Genomic DNA, 18814 nt, shown 5'->3' with positions numbered 1-18814 from the left:
TACTTATTATTTGCTGTAAACCAACAGCCCTTGCTGTTTGTCTATAAGAACTCAAGAATCAGAATGTTTTCCCCAGTCTCCATTGGCCAATGCACAAGGCAATGACAGCTAAAGAGAAGCATTTCACCTCCTCCTCAAGTGGACTCCAATCAATGGGAGCAGAGACCGCTTCAGTAGCCCCTGCCCTCCTTTCTCTTATAATTATACCCCTCTGGATTCACTGAGTACCAGCTAGCCCTGTGCTATTTGCGGTAATTAGTCCAGAATGTAAGCTGTCAACATGCAAAGCAACCCAAGCCTACCACCCTTCCTCCTGCCAACTCCCTCCTACCCTCAACACAACAATACGCACCTTACCTTAGCTGCTGGAGAATATTAACTTTCTTCCCTTCTTCTCTCTCTCTCTCTCTCTCTCTGTCTCTCCTTCGGCTACTCATGTCAAATCTAGGTCTCTCTGAACAAAATCTTAATAATTAACTGGCAAAATTTAACATGATTGCTTGTGACACACCTACTCTGGTAATTATTGCTTTGAGGCCATTTGCTAATGAAATTAATGCATTCGTTGCCCTAACAAATTAGCATAACTCATGCAAATGGCCCACATTTTAGACCCACTTGCGAAGATGGAAAAGGACAAGGGGGAAAAAAAATAATAAGAAAAAGCAATGTCAACAAAATGCGAGGAAATTAAATTGCACATGCATGGAATGAAGAAATTGCATTAGCAGAATTGCAAGCGGTTATTTTTTTTTTCTGTAGCCATAATGGCTAAAAGCTCTTCATTTTAACCACCGGTGAGCACAGTAATGCAATGCTTTAAGATAGTGGCTTATGAGCGCATGATAATCATTATCATCATTACAGTCATTGCTGATCTACATGCGCATCTTTCCGAGAGCAAATATTAAATGACCGCCATAATACAGCCATTAAAAGTATATTAGACTGATGCATTAAGAGATCTGAGAGCAGGCGCCGCTGAAACTCCATCAGTGAGTGAGAAGGAAACTGTCTCCTCTGCACAGACCCTTGTCCCACTGCCTGAGTGCTACTGTATGTCAGCCCACCGTGATTTTTAACACACTGACTGGCGTTATTAATATTTGATGACATTACCCTAAACTGGACACAAAATTAGGGATTTAGTGAGTGCATTATTTTGTGTTTGGGTGTGTGGGGCATGTATTTCATGCATTGTTTCAGCCTGATGTCCTTGCAAGTGTGATACATGAAATCCCCTGCAATGTGGGGTCCATCTAAAAAAAAAAAAGTGTAAATAAACTTGCTAAATTATATCTACATACCAATGCTGATTTTGTTCCAGATTTGTATGTTTTTCTTTCTTTTGCAGGAACACAAAATAATATATTTAGAAGAAATGCCTAGTTTTTTCATGAAACTCTAGATGGCACAGGCTGATGGGTTCTTAAAGTAACTGATGATATTCACAGAGTTAAACGACTTGGAACAAGCTGATTGTTTCACGTTGTATACTCAGCCAATGCGCTTGCTGCTTTACATTTAAATGGCTGGTTAGCACCCACTTAAGCATTTTGCCAAATACTTTCAGAGTGTCTCTGAAACCCTCCACCTTCCCCAGCAACACCTGTATAGATCTGCTACAGGTTATTTTATTTGCTATTCGTGCAGCAGCAGTGTGTCTTAAATACTCACAGCACTGTATGCACCTCTTACCGTATGTATTGGCAGTAGCAAACTTCTTGTACTTGCTTGCAGCAGCAGCAATAATCTACAACTACAGCAATAACCAACAGCAACAGCGTAGCAGATCTATTCCGCCAAGACCAAATACTTTAACATTGTCATATCCATTATCATGCTAAAATCTTCAGAGAGTTGTCATGATAGAATTGTTTTTGATATGAAAGTCAATGGAACTCAAAACTTTTAAGATCCAAAAAGAACATAAACGTAGCTTTTAGTTAATTCATATGACCAAATCAAAATATTGAGAAACTTCAACATCAAATATTGTGACACAAACCTCAAAGGTGATGATATGTGGTCATGTGACATTTTATATTACCGTTTTTGAAGCATCCATTGATCAATGTTTTGATTCGATTTAAAATAAAGTGTATAAATGCTTAAATTTCAATCCGTTTTTTAGAATCATATTAATTTCACACTACTTTTTTATCTTTTTTGGAGGTTTTTTGTTACATTAAAAACTGCTTAAACATTTTTCAAAACATCTTCTTTTGTGTTCCACAGAATAAACAACAATCGAAGGGTTGCGGGTGAATAAATGATCACTGAATTTTCATTTTGGGACGAACCATTCCTTTCACGAAAACCAAAGAAAGCAGAAAGTTTTCTGTGAAGTGCACACGATTCAGTTCAAAGGGAAGTCTCCACCATAGTACTTTTAGCATGTGTTTGTTGTTTTTTACACAGAATAAAACAAGAGCAACTGTGTACATGAGTGCACAGAGCGACATATTCGTAAGAGCGAGTCGGTAAGGTGTATTGTTGCGTGGCAGGTGGGGAATCATAGAGATAAGTTGCCGTTTAACAGGATTTTAAACGGGCTAGCATGGATTGGCGGGCTGAAGCTGTGCTCACTCGAGAGACAGAAGCACTGCTATACTTCCCACTAAATTGTTTTCCTCAGCGTCCTCAGCTTCCCTCGGTCGCCCCGAGGCTCACCGTGGTAACAAAAGCTGAAAATGACTCCCATTTAAACGGTATTGGGTTGCATTACCATGGTCAGGTGGGAGAGTCTGGAAGCCATTATGGAGGTTGGCAGAGGCCACTTGGTGCTGCAAGGCGCAAAACTAGACAAAAATAAGAAAAGGCCAAGAAGAGAGCTTGAGTATATATGATCACTCAGGCTGCATATATACTGCCCAAGAAGCTAGATTTACATCTGTTCTGGGAAATGGAATACATTGCTTGGATGGATCATGTTGTCCTATTGGGTCCGATATAAAAAGCACCAAAAAGTAACCTTTTTATGCACTCATCCTTTAATGCTGTGGAATCACAAACAGATAAAGAGGTTTAAATCGTGATAATCAGATGATGCCCTCAATACTAAAGCCTGGCAGCTGATATATCCTGACAGGGAATATGGGAATAATCAATTTTAATATATACTACTACATTACAGTGCTGTCAAGACTTAAATGCTATTGACTCAAATAGAATACCACTGCTTCTCAATACAACAGTACCTGCCATTATTCATTATCCACATTATCCACTTTGACATTAATCAGAGATGATGACTAATATGTCATTAACAGAAATGTATTTCATCTGTCTATTTATTTTTTTCCCTTGATTTTGTCACAATTATGACATTATATTTTATCTCTCCTTAAAAACACATGTTCACTAAACATAATACTTTATGTCAATTAAAAGGTATAAGCAATTAAAGAAAAGTTCAATATAAATATGCATCTTTATAATTAACACATTTGCTATGCTCTGACTGTCAGTTTTGCTTTGCAATTTTGATTATGATACCAGATGAAAACTTCAAAAATCATCCTTCATCTTGAAGGTCCACTTTTCACATGTCATATGCATTCTTAATTTATTTACATTTTTTATTTATGTATTTATTTATTTAGTTATTTGTGGATGGGAGGTGTCTTTCTTTCTCTCTCTCTTTCTTTTTTCTTTTTATTATTATTATTTATTTATTTTATGTATGAAAAAATTTAAGTATTTGTATGTTTAAATGTTCTTTTTATTCTTAAAAAATATACATAGGTCTCAGTTTTTAATGAAGTATTAAAGAAGACCTAAAAAGTCTTTCTTTGAAGCCTGTTTTGCCCCATTACTCAAGAATCAATTTGAGTCAGCTTAAGGTTATCTACAGCAAATGTGGTCTCCTTGAAGCTCAATAAAAGACTAAAAGACAGAAAAGAGATTGAAAATGGAGGAATATGAAATGAAACCGGCCTAAAAGGTGGGTAGGGATTGCTTAAGTGTGGCAAAAAGTACTAAAAACTGCATAAAAACATTAAAAAAGGAGAAGATTTGATATCAAGAGCACAGTTTTAAATGAGAGCCTTTAAAAGACTGAAAAATCCAGGAGATTGGAGTGAAACTGAGTATAAAGACACAAGAAAAAATAAATCAGACTGTTTATTCTCCCCGCGATCAAATGTAAAGTTGAGATATAGTGTTTGGATGAAAACAGCAAACACCTAAACGCAGGAGGACTGTTGAAGTGCACGTCTAAGCGGAGAGCTGACCCCCTGTGTGATGCCACATCAACATCCACCATTTCACACAAATGAGCTCCCGCCGCGCCGGGCAAGATGGCCACACAGAATTAGCATTGGGAACACATCGGGGAGAAAGCGTGCTAAATTTGAGCTCGCAGACTGAATATGGATTTGGATATTATGTTGTCCGTCTCCCATGCCAAATATTATGACCGTTTATTTTTCCCACAGTGGGTGTCTTGGCATATTATTAATGTTATAAAAACAGGTTTTTATATTCATCGACCAAACCAATGACACGGGGAGAGAGATAGACAGTGAGAGAGAGAGACTGAGAGAGAGAGAGAGAGAGAGAGAGAGAGAGTGAGAGGGAGATGATTGCTCATTAGTAGTATTTGTGTTCTGGATCCTTTGGGCTTCTATCTGTTCCAGGAGCTGATGTTCTTCTAATGAGTTAAATACTATCTGCTGCAAGAGGGCATCAACCTATTACACATGCACACACACTTACACAATCACGGACATACACTAGAGGTTTAGGAGTTTATAGTGTAGAGTTTGTTCTCCATCAGAACTGCTTTCCAGTAATGCGGTATTAACCCCAGCAATGAGAAGGAACAGTGCAGCTGCTGTCCTTTCACTATCAATATTGCCATGTTAGGGAAACAAATAGCAAACAACTCTGCACTTCTGCCTTAACAGTGAGCACTACAGAGCATGACAAAGACCAACGCAACCAAGTGTGAGCTGGAAAACGATGTTCTCTTCATTTTAAACTTGATGTACACTTAAAGAAACAAATTGCTAACAGTTTAGTTAACTAAAGCTGAAAGTTAAAATGGCTAATATTGAAATAAAGCTGGAAAAAATAACTTAAAACTAACTGAAAACAAAACAAAAGCTAAATAGAAATTTTAAAAAAATAATGAGGATGAAAAATGCATATAATAATTACTAAAGATTAAGCATCAAATTTTCATGAAAGCTGTAAACATAAACCTAATTTAAAATCATAATAAACACTATAATATTAATAATAACAACTATAACGCATACACTTACCTCAGCATTGCAAACGCTACATCTGAGTCTCTCCTCCCGCCCAAGACCCTACATAAAAACACAAAATATTTATGATGTTTATTACACTGTATTACATACACTAAATTACAGAGTATAATACTCATTTGCATTTAATAGTCAAACAGACATTTTTGTCCAAAGCTTATTGACAAATTGAAATTTACTGTTTTTTGTTTAAAAACTGTTTTATGATTTGAACTTTGATTGGATGCTAACTGTATTTTATTGGCTTTGTGACACAATGACTTTGTGACAAAGTTTAATATAATCTAAATGAGCAAAATCAAATCATTCTAAGCAAAATATCTAATATACATTAAAGTTTCAGATTTTCTTAGAAAAGAATAAAGTTTGAGCTTCTGCAGAGATGCTGTTACCTTACTGAGCTATTTCCACCTGTTCAAATGATTCAAACTTACTTACATTCATGCAAACTGATGTAATGATTCAGACATATTAAACACTTTTTTTCTGACTAGCTGGTAGCTGAATAGTTTTGGTTTGACTTCTATTACATGGACAAAAAAGTACTGAGACTTAACATATAATATCTCAAAATGTATTCTTTTATGTTAAATGTTGACAGAATTTTCAACTTTGGAACAACTTTTTAATTAAAACAAAACAAACAAAAAAGAATATATCCCAGTTTGATGAAACTTTTTTTAGGTTACCAGAGAAAACTTTATACAGTGTGTAAAACAGATTTAGCAATCCTTTAGTAGCTGTTAGAGATGTTTATTTAAAAAAGATGAACACTAATGGAACAACAGATGTTCTCAATGGTGAACGGCCACTTTTCTTAATCAACACGTTATGTATCATGCATTTGATATAGCTCAGCTATTTCATATATGATAATTAAGTGTGCTTGGTTTATAAAATGGGGTACAACTAGAATTAATTATCTAAATAATTAAGGAGCCCATTGTACAAATATTACACATTAGCAATTAGCCTATTTTATCCCAGTGGATGCTGGACTCCGTAATGGAAAGATGTAGAGAGTGGGGGAACACAGTTGCTAAATCCAGAACTTATATGCATGACATGTGGGAGCTCATTTTGATAGCTGTTAATGGCATATAATTATAGAACAGTGCTATTAAGCGATGTGATTTTACAAGAGGCCTGGTGGCCCTGGCGCTATGGCCTGATTGCTAAGAGTGTTTGGCTAATGAATGGAAATGCATGTCTGTTTGCAATGATGGGAATTATCAAACCATGAGAGAGAGAGAGAGAAAGGGGGAGAGAGAGAGAGAAATGGTATCTAAACTCAACCACTTAAAATTACTTTCACACACACAGAACCCACTTAACTACATTCATATGTCACACACACACCAAGAAACAGGCAAGTCCTTGAATAGCGATGTTACACATCAACCGTATTGGATTTGAGAATGAATCGGACACAAATCTGCAACAAATTGTCTTATAATATATAATAAAGCCTACCATATCACATTTAATGTGCATATATATATATATATATATATATATATATATATATATATATATATTGAGATATATGTGAAATCCTGATTGATTTTTATAAAGAAAACGTAAGAAAAACTTATTCATTGTTATTAATATTCCACGATGAACACTTACTCTTTAGATTTCCATTAGTTTTACTATTAGATTTATCCATATATCATTTGATAGTCTCAAATATGATAAATCAGGCTTTTGAGGGATGTGTACTTGTGCATCTCTCAATCATCATATTACTCCACATTATACAGTATTTTTCAAAGTGTTACAGAGCTTTGATTATAAAATTGCACATTTAAATATAATTTTACTAATATATCTGGAGATACTGAGTGACAACTCATATGCATTTTATGTAAGTAGTCTGCTATACTGTTATAAAGATCCCACTGATTACTTTTTGGCCATATAAATAATAACATCTGCATATTTTTGCTCAGTTTGGGCTTTGAAATGAAGTTGAGGTGTTTTTAATTTTCATTTTGAGCACCATATTCTCACTGTATTATAGTAGTCATAAAACCCTGGTGTATCAAATATAATATTTAACAAAAAACATATGCAGATGTTGTTGTTTTTTTCTTTTTTGTATATTGCCTAAATGTTTCTTTTCAGAAAATATTGTTCTTGTTTTTTTCTGACTATTATTTGATATGCCAGGCTTTACAGGGTTAATGATGCACCCAAATATAACAGCTTTTGTCACTAAAAAGTAAACTTTTTTTTCTTAAAGCCATATTTCAACCTGCGCTGTGAACAGTCTAAATGCAGATAGTTGTTCGTATTTTAAAGACTCTCTGTAAACCATAATCATATCTACTTTCTCCTGTCATTTGCTCCACAACTCCTAGGGTTATTTCATATGGATTAGATTACATATTTGGAAAGCGTATATTCTTTTTGTGTGCAAGATCATTTCCATTAACTGCATTAGACTGAAACCAGATGGCGGCCTTTCATAAAAAATAAAAAAAAATAGAAAACATATTTATGTGGGTATATGGAGCGAGTGATTGCGGTGGTTTTGACATGAGCTCTGCGTGGAACAGTAATAGATGACATTGTCCTTGATCTGTGGTATCTCAATAGCCACTTTCCTCCACTGTTTTCTCTCTCTCTTTCTCGTGGGGCAAGCGCTGTGAGTAACAACGACCCTTTTCTGGTGCTGGGCTGGTCTGATGCGGTCGTTCCGATTCCTCTTACACCCTTGTACACCACTGAGGGCCTCATCTTGCCAGAAATGCCCTCTGCCTAATGAGGGTCAAAGGTCAGCGAGCGGTGTGCCTTGAGGGGGCAGGATCTCCCAGGCACACTCAGTCACTGACTCTGGCCCTATATTTAAATCAAGCCTCGGGCTCCCGGCTTCCTCTCTCAAAGGCCATTCTCTTAACTAGTTCCCGCTCGCTAATTAGTTTTTGTGCCATGTTATTTGTCTCTCTGAGCTTGAACAGAGGAAGAGGGCAGTGTTAAAGATTGCTGTCCTGAAAAGCCTCTTCTCTGCCTTGTCACAGACAATAAGCACAGCTACATTGTTACAAACCAGACCGTATTTGAAGTATATATTAGCCAGGAAGAGAAAATGAATTATGAGCATTTTGTTTTCTTCAGCCACTGCAGTTGCACTGTAAATGTTCTTCCTGAAATTAGATAAGGACCTGGAATTTGCCTTTGTTCTCTTTCCTTTCCCTTTTTTACCTAAGCTGCTTTTAAGAGTAGTATCGTTCCCAGCCGCCGAGCGTAAAGCACTCATGAGTCAAGCGGTTATTGGATTACATTTTCTGGCTTCATAAAATGTGGTTAAGAGGCACTTTAGGCGTATGTGCCTGACCTTCTTTCAGGGAGATGGCAATCAGACAAGAAGTGACAGGTCGATCACTGATTTCAGCTCTACTGTCAGAGGCGCACCGTCTCGCCACGTCTCCTCTCCTCTTTCCTTTCCTTCTCTCCTCTCCTTCCATTTAAAAGAAGCGTGAGTCATTGTGTGTGTGTGTATTTTCAGAACAGGGTCTACTGTCCCACCAATCTTGGTCAAAAAAGGCTTGTACAGCAGGATAACTGCTCTTTTTAAAAGAGTAAAAATATCATCAAACAAGAATGCAGTATTTATCATCATACAGCCATCTACCAATTATATCAGAGTAAAAGAACATTGTCTATACAGCGGGGCGCATAAGTCTGAGGCCAAATTGAGATTTAAAATCTAATTTTAGCCTGACAATAAATAGCAAGTTTAAGGATTTGTTATGATGAAAAATGAATAAGAAGGATTTAGTTTTCTGCTCTAGACTTTTTTTTTAATACTATTATGTTTATTTGTGCACACAATCAAAAGTTCTTGCTTCCAATGAAGCACAAAATGTTCTTTGGATCATTATTAAATGAGGCTAGGTAACATGATTTATGGGTTTCATGCAGCTTGAGTTCTATTGTCATTAAAGAAAAAGAAACACCAAATACTAAGAAATTCTAAATTAATGTTATTTTTTTTTCTGTGAAATTACTATGCTTGTTATTTATCATTTATATTATTTTTGTGGAATTCAGTTGCAAAAATAAACAGTTCACTTCACTGTATTGTGCATTATGTGCATAACTTTTTTATCATGAAATAATATTTATTTTTATCTTTTATCTGCACTACTATTTTATTTAGTATGTTTTTAATGTGCTGCAAAGGAATTGCTGATTATCTTCAACAGAAAAGGCATGCAGTATAAATACTGTATATTGTAAATATTGCAATGCATATAAATATGCATAAATATTTAGAAACAAACTGGCTTCTGGTATCGTGCATAGAATAAAATGAGTAGAAATGAAATGGATTCTACCTATTTCATATTTCAATAAAAGACCCAAAATCTTTCACGTAGAAAGCAATTTCTCTCATTCATGGAATTCTATTTATTGTCAATCAACTTAAACTTACATGCGCTTTTAGATGTATAGGAAAATGGAGAGCTAAAACAAGACACGATCAGACTTCCACTGTGGAGTAAGTGAACTGTAAAATGAAGACAAATCCTTCAGCAGTCTTTGTCACATTTGAAAAATGCATCTTTTGATCACTATAATCTCACTGTGGATTTGGACTCTCTATTTTGGAATACTTTAGGCATGACGGCAGGGGAAATCTGCTGGTTTCAATTTCGTCCTGGAAAACAATAAGCTTGGCTTCTGTGTGTTTGCATGCGTGTATGTGTTTTCATGTGTATGTGCATATGTCTGTCGGCGTCTTGGTACAGTGTGCTGTTTTGGAAAAGTGCGGTGGGGTCTGCGGTGGACTCAGAGATCCAGTGTTTATGGAAAGGCCGCTGAATAAACAGAACTTAGTGGGACTTTCGGGGGCATCCAGCATGAGAAGACAAAAACAGCATTAACTGTCATTAACTGTTGGGACAAGTGATCACACTGTTGGCAGCTCGCAGTTGTAGTCTAAACAGCGCAAAACAGAGACAGACACAATCAAAATGAGCTTTGCTGTTGTGTTGCTTCATGCTGGGAGGTCCGGCTAATTATGACCATTACTTTGAAATACAGTGGGATTTGTTAGTATTTTATTTTACCTCAGAAATCATAAAGAGGTGATGAGAAATTATTAGGGACAAAACGACAATTCTGTCATCATTTACTCACCCTTATGTCATTGCAAACCCATATGATTTTCTCTCTTGATGTTAGGAGATGTTAGGCAGGACGTTCTCGCTTTTATTTTTATTTTGCATAGCATGAAAGTGGATGGTCACCAAGGACTGTCAACTTCTCAAAATGACAAAAGTACCATAAAAATACCCTTACAGGGTATGATTTGTGCTCTATATTCCAAGTATTTTGAAGTTATATGATGGCTTTGGCTGAGGAACAGACCAAAATTGAAGTCATTATTCCCTGAAAATGCATCCCCTCCATAGCTCTCAAATCTCATTCATGTCCATATTTAAATTTGATGTGTGTCATCAATTATATATTTTTTACTTATGCAGTATGTAATTACATAACAAATGAAGTTTGAATGAAATTGTATGTATTATCAAGCACATCATTATTTTAAAAAGTGCAAGGATATTGTGAATATATATGCATTTGTTTGTTTTTTTGCTTTTATAAAATGTAATAAAATATATTATATAATTTGTTATATTATATATATATAAAATATATTATATAATAAAGTTATATCAGAATATACTTAATTCTGTTCGATAGCAATGCACAATAAAAATGTATACCGTTTTTATTCAAACAATGGTCTGTATGGAAAAATAATGGTCCTATTACAATTTCCTATAACAAGTTTGATATATAATTTAAGTCAGTGTTATATTTTATTTATGTATTAAGTTTCTCTCTCTCTCTCTCTCTCTCTCTTTACATACAAAATGGAAGTTTGGTCCATTGTTATTCTGGACTGACATTCATAAAAGAATTGCAATGGCACGAGGATTAGTAAATGACAGAATTTTCATTTTTGGGTGAACTACCCCTTTAATAGCTCTGAGAATGTTTTCTTTCCTCTGCTGTAGAATCCATTTGTGCTTGCACAAAGCATGGTTTAATTAAAAAGAACTAACTACAGGAAGTATCGGCTGTTATTAATCATTCCAGTGGGCTATTGATATCTGGAGTGTAGTGATGATGTACGACGAGGAGTGTGTATTTATCACTTTGCCCACTCACACTGTGTCTGCCCTGGGAGGCTGGGGTTAGGGAGGCCCCCTACCACCTCCACCTCCAGGACTTAATGTAGCGCAAAGCCAGAGAAGGGCACATGCACAGTTCAGGTTATAAGACAAAAGACGTTCAGCTACACCCCTGCAAAAGACAGAACGATCACCCAACCAGGCCTTAATTAACAAGAAAAATTGTTAGGATGCAACAGAACTTTCTGCATAGTGTAGTACATGGTCTGAACTAGGGAGGGAAAGGAGAACAGCTCGGGTGGTGATGAGATGAAGAGGACAAGAGGACTTTTGTTTATTGATTTAAACACATCTAGGCAGGCACATGCTTCTAGTTGGCTACAGTCTGAGGCCTTTTGTCCAGATTAGTCACAGAATGACAACTTGAAAGGGTGATGAGCCATGGTTTTGTAGTGTATGGATTAAAATTCTGATGGTACCTTTTTGATCCAGGTTAGCAGACAGCTGTGGTGAGCCACAAGGTTCTTACAGTCGCAGAAGGTTCTCAGAGGATCTTCAACCACCAGGCCAACATCTCTGCAAATGAAGCACTCAGACTCCTCTGCCAAAAGAAGAAGTGAGAGTTTTAACACAGAGTATAAGAGCAGAGTTGCTCTATGAGCTTTAGATAAGACAAATATATGTTTCCACAGTACTTTTGAATGATTAAAAATGCACAGTTTTTTTTTCTCTCTCTCTCTAATTTCAAACACTTTACATCCAAAGACGTTAATCATAAATTATATATATATATATATATATATATATATATATATATATATATATATAGAATGTACATTTACATTAGACGAAGAAATAATATTTACTTATTTTAATTTAATAATTGTATTAATCTTATTGTAGTTCTTCTTACATTGGCCATTCATTCATTCAGTTCCTACCTGTGTAAAATCTGTGAAATACATATATACTTTAAACTTAAACTTAATACTGAAATTAATACAGATAGTTACCTGAATAAAAACTACTTATAAGTTAGAAATGACTGACCAGAAGTATTCCACAAAAACTCTCATTCTTACATGTATAATAAGGTGGATACTTTAAAATTTACTTGAGTAAATATTACATTGTTTTCTACTTTGATATAGATACTTGAGAATATTGTAGATAATAAACAATTCTAAAGTAAATGTACTTTATTGTTAGAGCTTTAAGGTCTACCTGCTTCAATCAAGTACTGTATGTGTCCTGATGTATTTGCTTTCACCACAAAATCTATTCCAGTATAGGACATGTCATCTAATGGAGGACATTAAAGGGACACCCCACCCAAATTGTGTAATCATTTACTCACCCTTATGTTGTACCAAAACTATGACTTTCTTCTGTGGATCATAAAAGAAGAAATCTTGGGAAATTGTCTTTGTCAATACAATGGAAGTTAATGGGTTCCAATGTTGTTTAGTTTCCAATGCTCATCAGAATATATTCTTTTATGTTTCTCAGAAGAACGAACCACATAATGGTGAGCAAATGATGATATAATTCTCACTTTTGAGTGGAGTAACCCTTTAAGATCACATGATATTTGCTTTTACATGATACTTCATCCACACCACTTGGTGTCAGTAAACGTACAAAATGACAATCATATTGACCAGTACAACATTAAAAAAAAAAATCTTGAGTGCACTTTGACACTTGATTGGAACATATAGAGAGTCACCTCCTTGAAAAGTGTAATATGAGAACGTCTAGGGCTTAACGGTGTGCTGCGAAACAACTTAGATATCGAGTGTATGCCCATTACTGAATTTGTGTGGGCGTAATAACAAATTTCCATAACATTAGGCATGCACTGGATAATTATTTGATGATGACAAGAGAGAAATCAAGGTGTTTGTCTTTAATGCCTCACCTAATGCTAGCTGCTTATTTACTTGTCACTTTGACACTCTGTCACACCTAACAGTGATTGAAAGAATTAGTTTTTGCCAAGTCATTAATGCGCTCATTCTCTCAAAGTGCTGCTGCAAGTACAATCTGAACAGAAAATTACTCACAACTTTCATAAACAGGGAACAAAGCGGAGGCAAAACAAGCAATAACGTCAAGCAATAGTTAACCCATAATGAAGACTTAATCAACCATTAACACCTAAGTGCTTGCAGGGAAAATAATTATCTCAGCTTAATTTGTTGTGCAAAGTATTTATTAATAAATTAATTATGAACCATAGGAAGGATAAGTCTTAGTACGTCTAAAGAAATAATCTATTCCAGACTTCCCATGAGCCATTATCTGAAGGCTCACCCCAGATATCACCGTGCTTAATTTTACTAAATATATATGCATCTCATAATGTTGTCCTCCATTTTTCTTCTTTGCTTTGTCTGCAGGGTATCCGTGGGTGAAGAGGAAAGTTCCTCCAGTATCTGCAGTGGAGGAGTGTGTGTCTGGATGTCTGCTTTTTGTCACGCTAGCAGACACTTCTTCATCCATCCCCAGACTGCTCGGCTGCCCAGTATTCGCCGCCATATACATCAAAGTTCTGCAAGACGCTGGAGGTTAACGTCCAAGAAAAATGCAATTAGAAGATGTCTATAAGATCCAGCCAGGCTATCGAGTGTACTTAATGCAAGGGTTGTACAGAAAGCAAAGGTTTCGTTATGAAAACGACTATGAAGCCATTATTTCATTTGTTTAAATGCAGTATTCCCCAGCCATCTGTCAAATAGGATTTAAATGGGGAAACGAGACATCCCATGGCATTCAGAGTCATTCATGAAGGGGAAAGTCATTCTGTCTGTAGTATCAGCATATCAGTGATAGTCTTATCTTTACAGGGCTTGTACAGGACAGGAGAACATATGGTTCTAATCATCCACCATTACAAGCCAAATCTATGAGAAGGAGGGAAGTGAGATTACTAAAGCTTTAATCTTGGGCGAAGACACCGACAATTAAAGAGGACATTTGTAAAGTTGAGAGGTCAAATCTATCTGTGAGTCCATAGTGGACAATCTCAATGTACACTGTGAGTCACTGTACACTTAAAGTCCCTTGAAACAAGTTTTTGATATGTTGTGATAACGTAGATCAGCAATCTTTTTTTTTCTTGTTAGTTACTGGACCAAATCGCCTACCACAATATATCTTAAGTAATTTTATTCATTTCAGAGCAGAGTTAAATTAAAATGGATGCTACATTTGGCCTATATAGGGAAACACAGATCATGTCATCCAAATGAGGAAATCAGAATAATGCAACCAAAGATTAATAATGAAAAACAGAAGCGATTACTTTACCATTCCAGTAGAAGACGCAGAATGAACTCGAGATGAAAAATTAGTTGTTACATGACCTATGCCGCTTTCACATGACAAATGAACGAAAGACATGGACTCGGGAGGTGAATGAATCATTTCTGTTTCATAGTCTACAAACGAAAGGATGTTGTGTATATAATGGCAAAATAATCAAATCACTCTGCGACATCTCCTTATCAAAATGAACGAATAGTTCTGAGCGACACATCACTAAAATCACTAAAACGTGCATGTTTTAAAAATGCCAACTTCTGCATTCCTAACACTGATTTCGATCTCAGTTATAAAAATTGTTTTAAAGAAGAAAAAAAAAAAGCGGGGTATATTTCGCAAGCAGCTTTACTGATCAAACTGAGGACATAATTCAATACACTGTCCTAACTATCTCCCAGAGGTGGACAGTAATGAAGTACATTTACTTGAGTATTGTACTTAAGTACACATTTTCAGTATCTGTATTTTACTTGAGTATTGTTTTTTTCTGAAAACTTAAGACTTTAACTGCACTACATTTGAAAGACAAATATTGTACTTTTCACTCCACTACATTTCTATCAAGGTCCTCGAAGTAGAAAGTCGTTACTATGTAGCAGCTTTGAAAGTTAGTGGGTGATTTTGTTTTTTAAACAGCCTATCAGTAATCCCTTTTCTAGATTTCCTAAAATTTTTTGAACATTGACCAGTTGCAAATGTGATATTTGTTGATTTCTGGCTCCCAGGTGTCCTTTATACAGGTAAGGAGCTGAGATTAGGAGCACTCTCTTAAAGGTTCCATATTGTCAAAACTGAAATTTTCTGGCTTTTCTCGTGATAACAGAGGTCAATGATTTCAATTTCAGCAGGAAACTATTTTTACAGCTACATTATTATTCCAGCCACAATTAATCCAACAATGTATATACAATTACAAATGATTATATATAAATCGTCAGTTTGTTGTTTTACACATATGCACACAGACATTATTTCATATATAATATACACTCACCTAAAGGATTATTAGGAACACCTGTTCAATTTCTCATTAATGCAATTATCTAATCAACCAATCACATGGCAGTTGCTTCAATGCATTTAGGAGTGTGGTCCTGGTCAAGACAATCTCCTGAACTCCAAACTGAATGTCAGAATGGGAAAGAAAGGTGATTTAAGCAATTTTGAGCGTGGCATGGTTGTTGGTGCCAGACGGGCCGGTCTGAGTATTTTACAATCTGCTCAGTTACTGGGATTTTCAAGCACAACCATTTCTAGGGTTTACAAAGAATGGTGTGAAAAGGGAAAAACATCCAGTATGCGGCAGTCCTGTGGGCGAAAATGCCTTGTTGATGCTAGAGGTCAGAGGAGAATGGACCGACTGATTCAAGCTGATAGAAGAGCAACTTTGACTGAAATAACCACTCGTTACAACCGAGGTATGCAGCAAAGCATTTGTGAAGCCACAACACGCACAACCTTGAGGCGGATGGGCTACAACAGCAGAAGACCCCACCGGGTACCACTCATCTCCACTACAAATAGGAAAAAGAGGCTACAATTTGCACGAGCTCACCAAAATTGGACGGTTGAAGACTGGAAAAATGTTGCCTGGTCTGATGAGTCTCGATTTCTGTTGAAATATTCAGATGGTAGAGTCAGAATTTGGCGTAAACAGAATGAGAACATGGATCCATCATGCCTTGTTACCACTGTGCAGGCGTGGGGGATGTTTTCTTGGCACACTTTAGGCCCCTTAGTGCCAATTGGGCATCGTTTAAATGCCACGGCCTACCTGAGCATCGTTTCTGACCATGTCCATCCCTTTATGACCACCATGTACCCATCCTCTGATGGCTATTTCCAGCAGGATAATGCACCATGTCACAAACCTCGAATCATTTCAAATTGGTTTCTTGAACATGACAATCAGTTCACTGTACTAAAATGGCCCCCACAGTCACCAGATCTCAACCCAATAGAGCATCTTTGGGATGTGTGCACTGTATAAATAATACATAATAAATAATAGTTTAGCATTCAGACACGTATCACAAATATGGAAATATGATGGAATATTTGGATTTGTGATGAATGTGAGAAGTAGGATACACGAGCACAAAGCCCCATTTCGCAAATAGTTGAGTGTGCAAGCCTTTAAAGTATACTCCTTTGTCAGTCTATATGAGAGACGCTTCAGAATCAGCACATGGTCATTGTCTAGTGGGCTTTGTTTTCAAGCGCGCAACTCAAGGCTAGAAGGGATATGTATGGCGCTACATGGCATTTAGTCTTGCGTAGCCAGACCTTCAGACTGACGGCTGAAGGTCTGGAATATGTGGTCGTTTTCATTGGCCAAGGCCCGACCATGAGGCCGTTTGCCCAACATGTCGAACAACCAATCATAGTTTGTTTCGCCACAATAACAAACTCTCGGATGTATTTTAAAGATTATATGCCGCAAACTTTAAATATTTCACATACTTTTGAAAATTCAGCGTTTATTTGATCCTGATAAGCATTCGTCGTCATTTGTAAACATGACGGCTTTCTTCTTTCGTGAGGGAGTTTGACGCCACGACATCTTTGTTTCCCGGCCAACCGAAAATAAAAGCGACACTCGCATCTCCCGGAAATCCGGTTTAATTCAACCAGTCAGATGACGACTTCAACATTCCTGAAGTGTTTCCAAAAAAGTGTGCCATATGCATCAGACGTTTAGCCAACGTTCCGTGGGCGTGACGTCTGAGGCTGAGACTACATGGCATTCGCTGTTCTTTTGCTGGCGGTTATCAAACAGCGTTGCATTACTGTGGGCGCCCCCTTCTGGATTGGGGGTGAATTGCCTGTATTCATCGTAAGGCCTCATGCACCGAACCGAGATGTCTGTACCGTGACGGTTCGGTACGAATACATGTACCGTGCCACCCCTAGTAGATATGTGCACACACTGCCAGAACTGTGTGAGATCACTACCATGTTGCTTTTGTAGGGGTGGGTAGGGGTTTAACTAAAATAGTTTCTTTGTCAAATCACTTGTTTCATTTTTATAAGTTTTTAACATTCTAAAAGCTCTTTACTCCAAAGATACAACAAGATAGTCAGTAGGTGTAATATATTGCAAGTTGCTTCAGAGGCCTTAAGGTATTGAAAGTATTACATACAATAATAATAAATCAGTACATTGACATAAGGACGTTTACATAGCATCTTCAGTCTGATTCATTCTAATGAATTGATTTGTCTTACTAAGTCCTGAACCACTGTAAAGTCTGATTCATTCAGTTCAGATGATTCAACAAAGCATTTTAGGCTGTATTTTTTTCTAAATTCTGCTTTTAATTGATATATTTTAGACTATATTTTTTTAAACTCCAATTAAGATATTGTAAATACAGATAATTAGTTACTTAAAATGTAGCTATTTAAAAATATATTTTCTGTGTCCAAATATACCTACTTCCGTAATATATAGTAGATTAAAAACAACATGTGAAAAGAGCCTGAATTCATAGTTTTGTACTGTAAAACAGTAGGCAAAAAGTACCTGGATGTCCTATTACTTCTGTCGACATTCTGAAGTATGCATCTAATGGAATGAGGCAACAAAAGTGGAGTTGTTGATGGCAGTAAAGCAATGCAACTGACACCGTAAGTCATGTGACAATGGCAAGATGGTGATTGTGCATATTATGTCTGCATTTTGTTTATGCTACAGTACACACATTCCTACTATATACTTTTGTAATCAAATGTAGTACCTACTCAGAGAGTATACGCAATTTCGGATAACTATTTCCCCTTCATCATGTAGCTTTTTTGTACTAATGATTTCCCCTTTGTTTGCCAATGGTGCCACATGTATTTGTAGACTGAACTGAGACTTTTATCATTCTTGAGCACTTTAAACACCTCAATAGGCACAGTGTTGTTTGCCAAGCAGGAAAGTTGAAGTCATATAAAAAAAAAGTTAATGCTCTACCTTGACAGTACGCGCGCGTGTATGTGTGTGTGTGTGTGTGTGTGTGTGTGTGTGTGTGTGTGTGTGTAGGCGTGTGCTCACATTGCAGCGAGAGAGAG

At 36.5% G+C, this 18814-nt stretch overlaps 1 protein-coding gene across 1 annotated transcript in view; it reads right to left on the bottom strand.

Moving 5' to 3' along the window:
- Positions 1-18814, bottom strand: part of LOC306845189 (uncharacterized protein) — a 116156-nt gene that overhangs the window by 80636 nt on the left and 16706 nt on the right. The window contains exons 2-3 of the mRNA XM_079377840.1: positions 11908-12029; positions 5271-5318 (exon numbers count right to left, since the gene is read on the bottom strand). Coding sequence (XP_079233966.1) covers positions 5271-5318; positions 11908-12029 — 170 coding nt within the window. The remainder of the gene's footprint in view (positions 1-5270; positions 5319-11907; positions 12030-18814) is intronic.

Source organism: Barbus barbus, assembly GCF_936440315.1.
Source record: "Barbus barbus genome assembly, chromosome: 25".
In the NCBI taxonomy this organism is placed as follows: Eukaryota; Metazoa; Chordata; class Actinopteri; order Cypriniformes; family Cyprinidae; genus Barbus; species Barbus barbus.
Note: the sequence above shows the minus strand (reverse complement) of the source record. Positions and strands in the feature narration are given on the sequence as shown.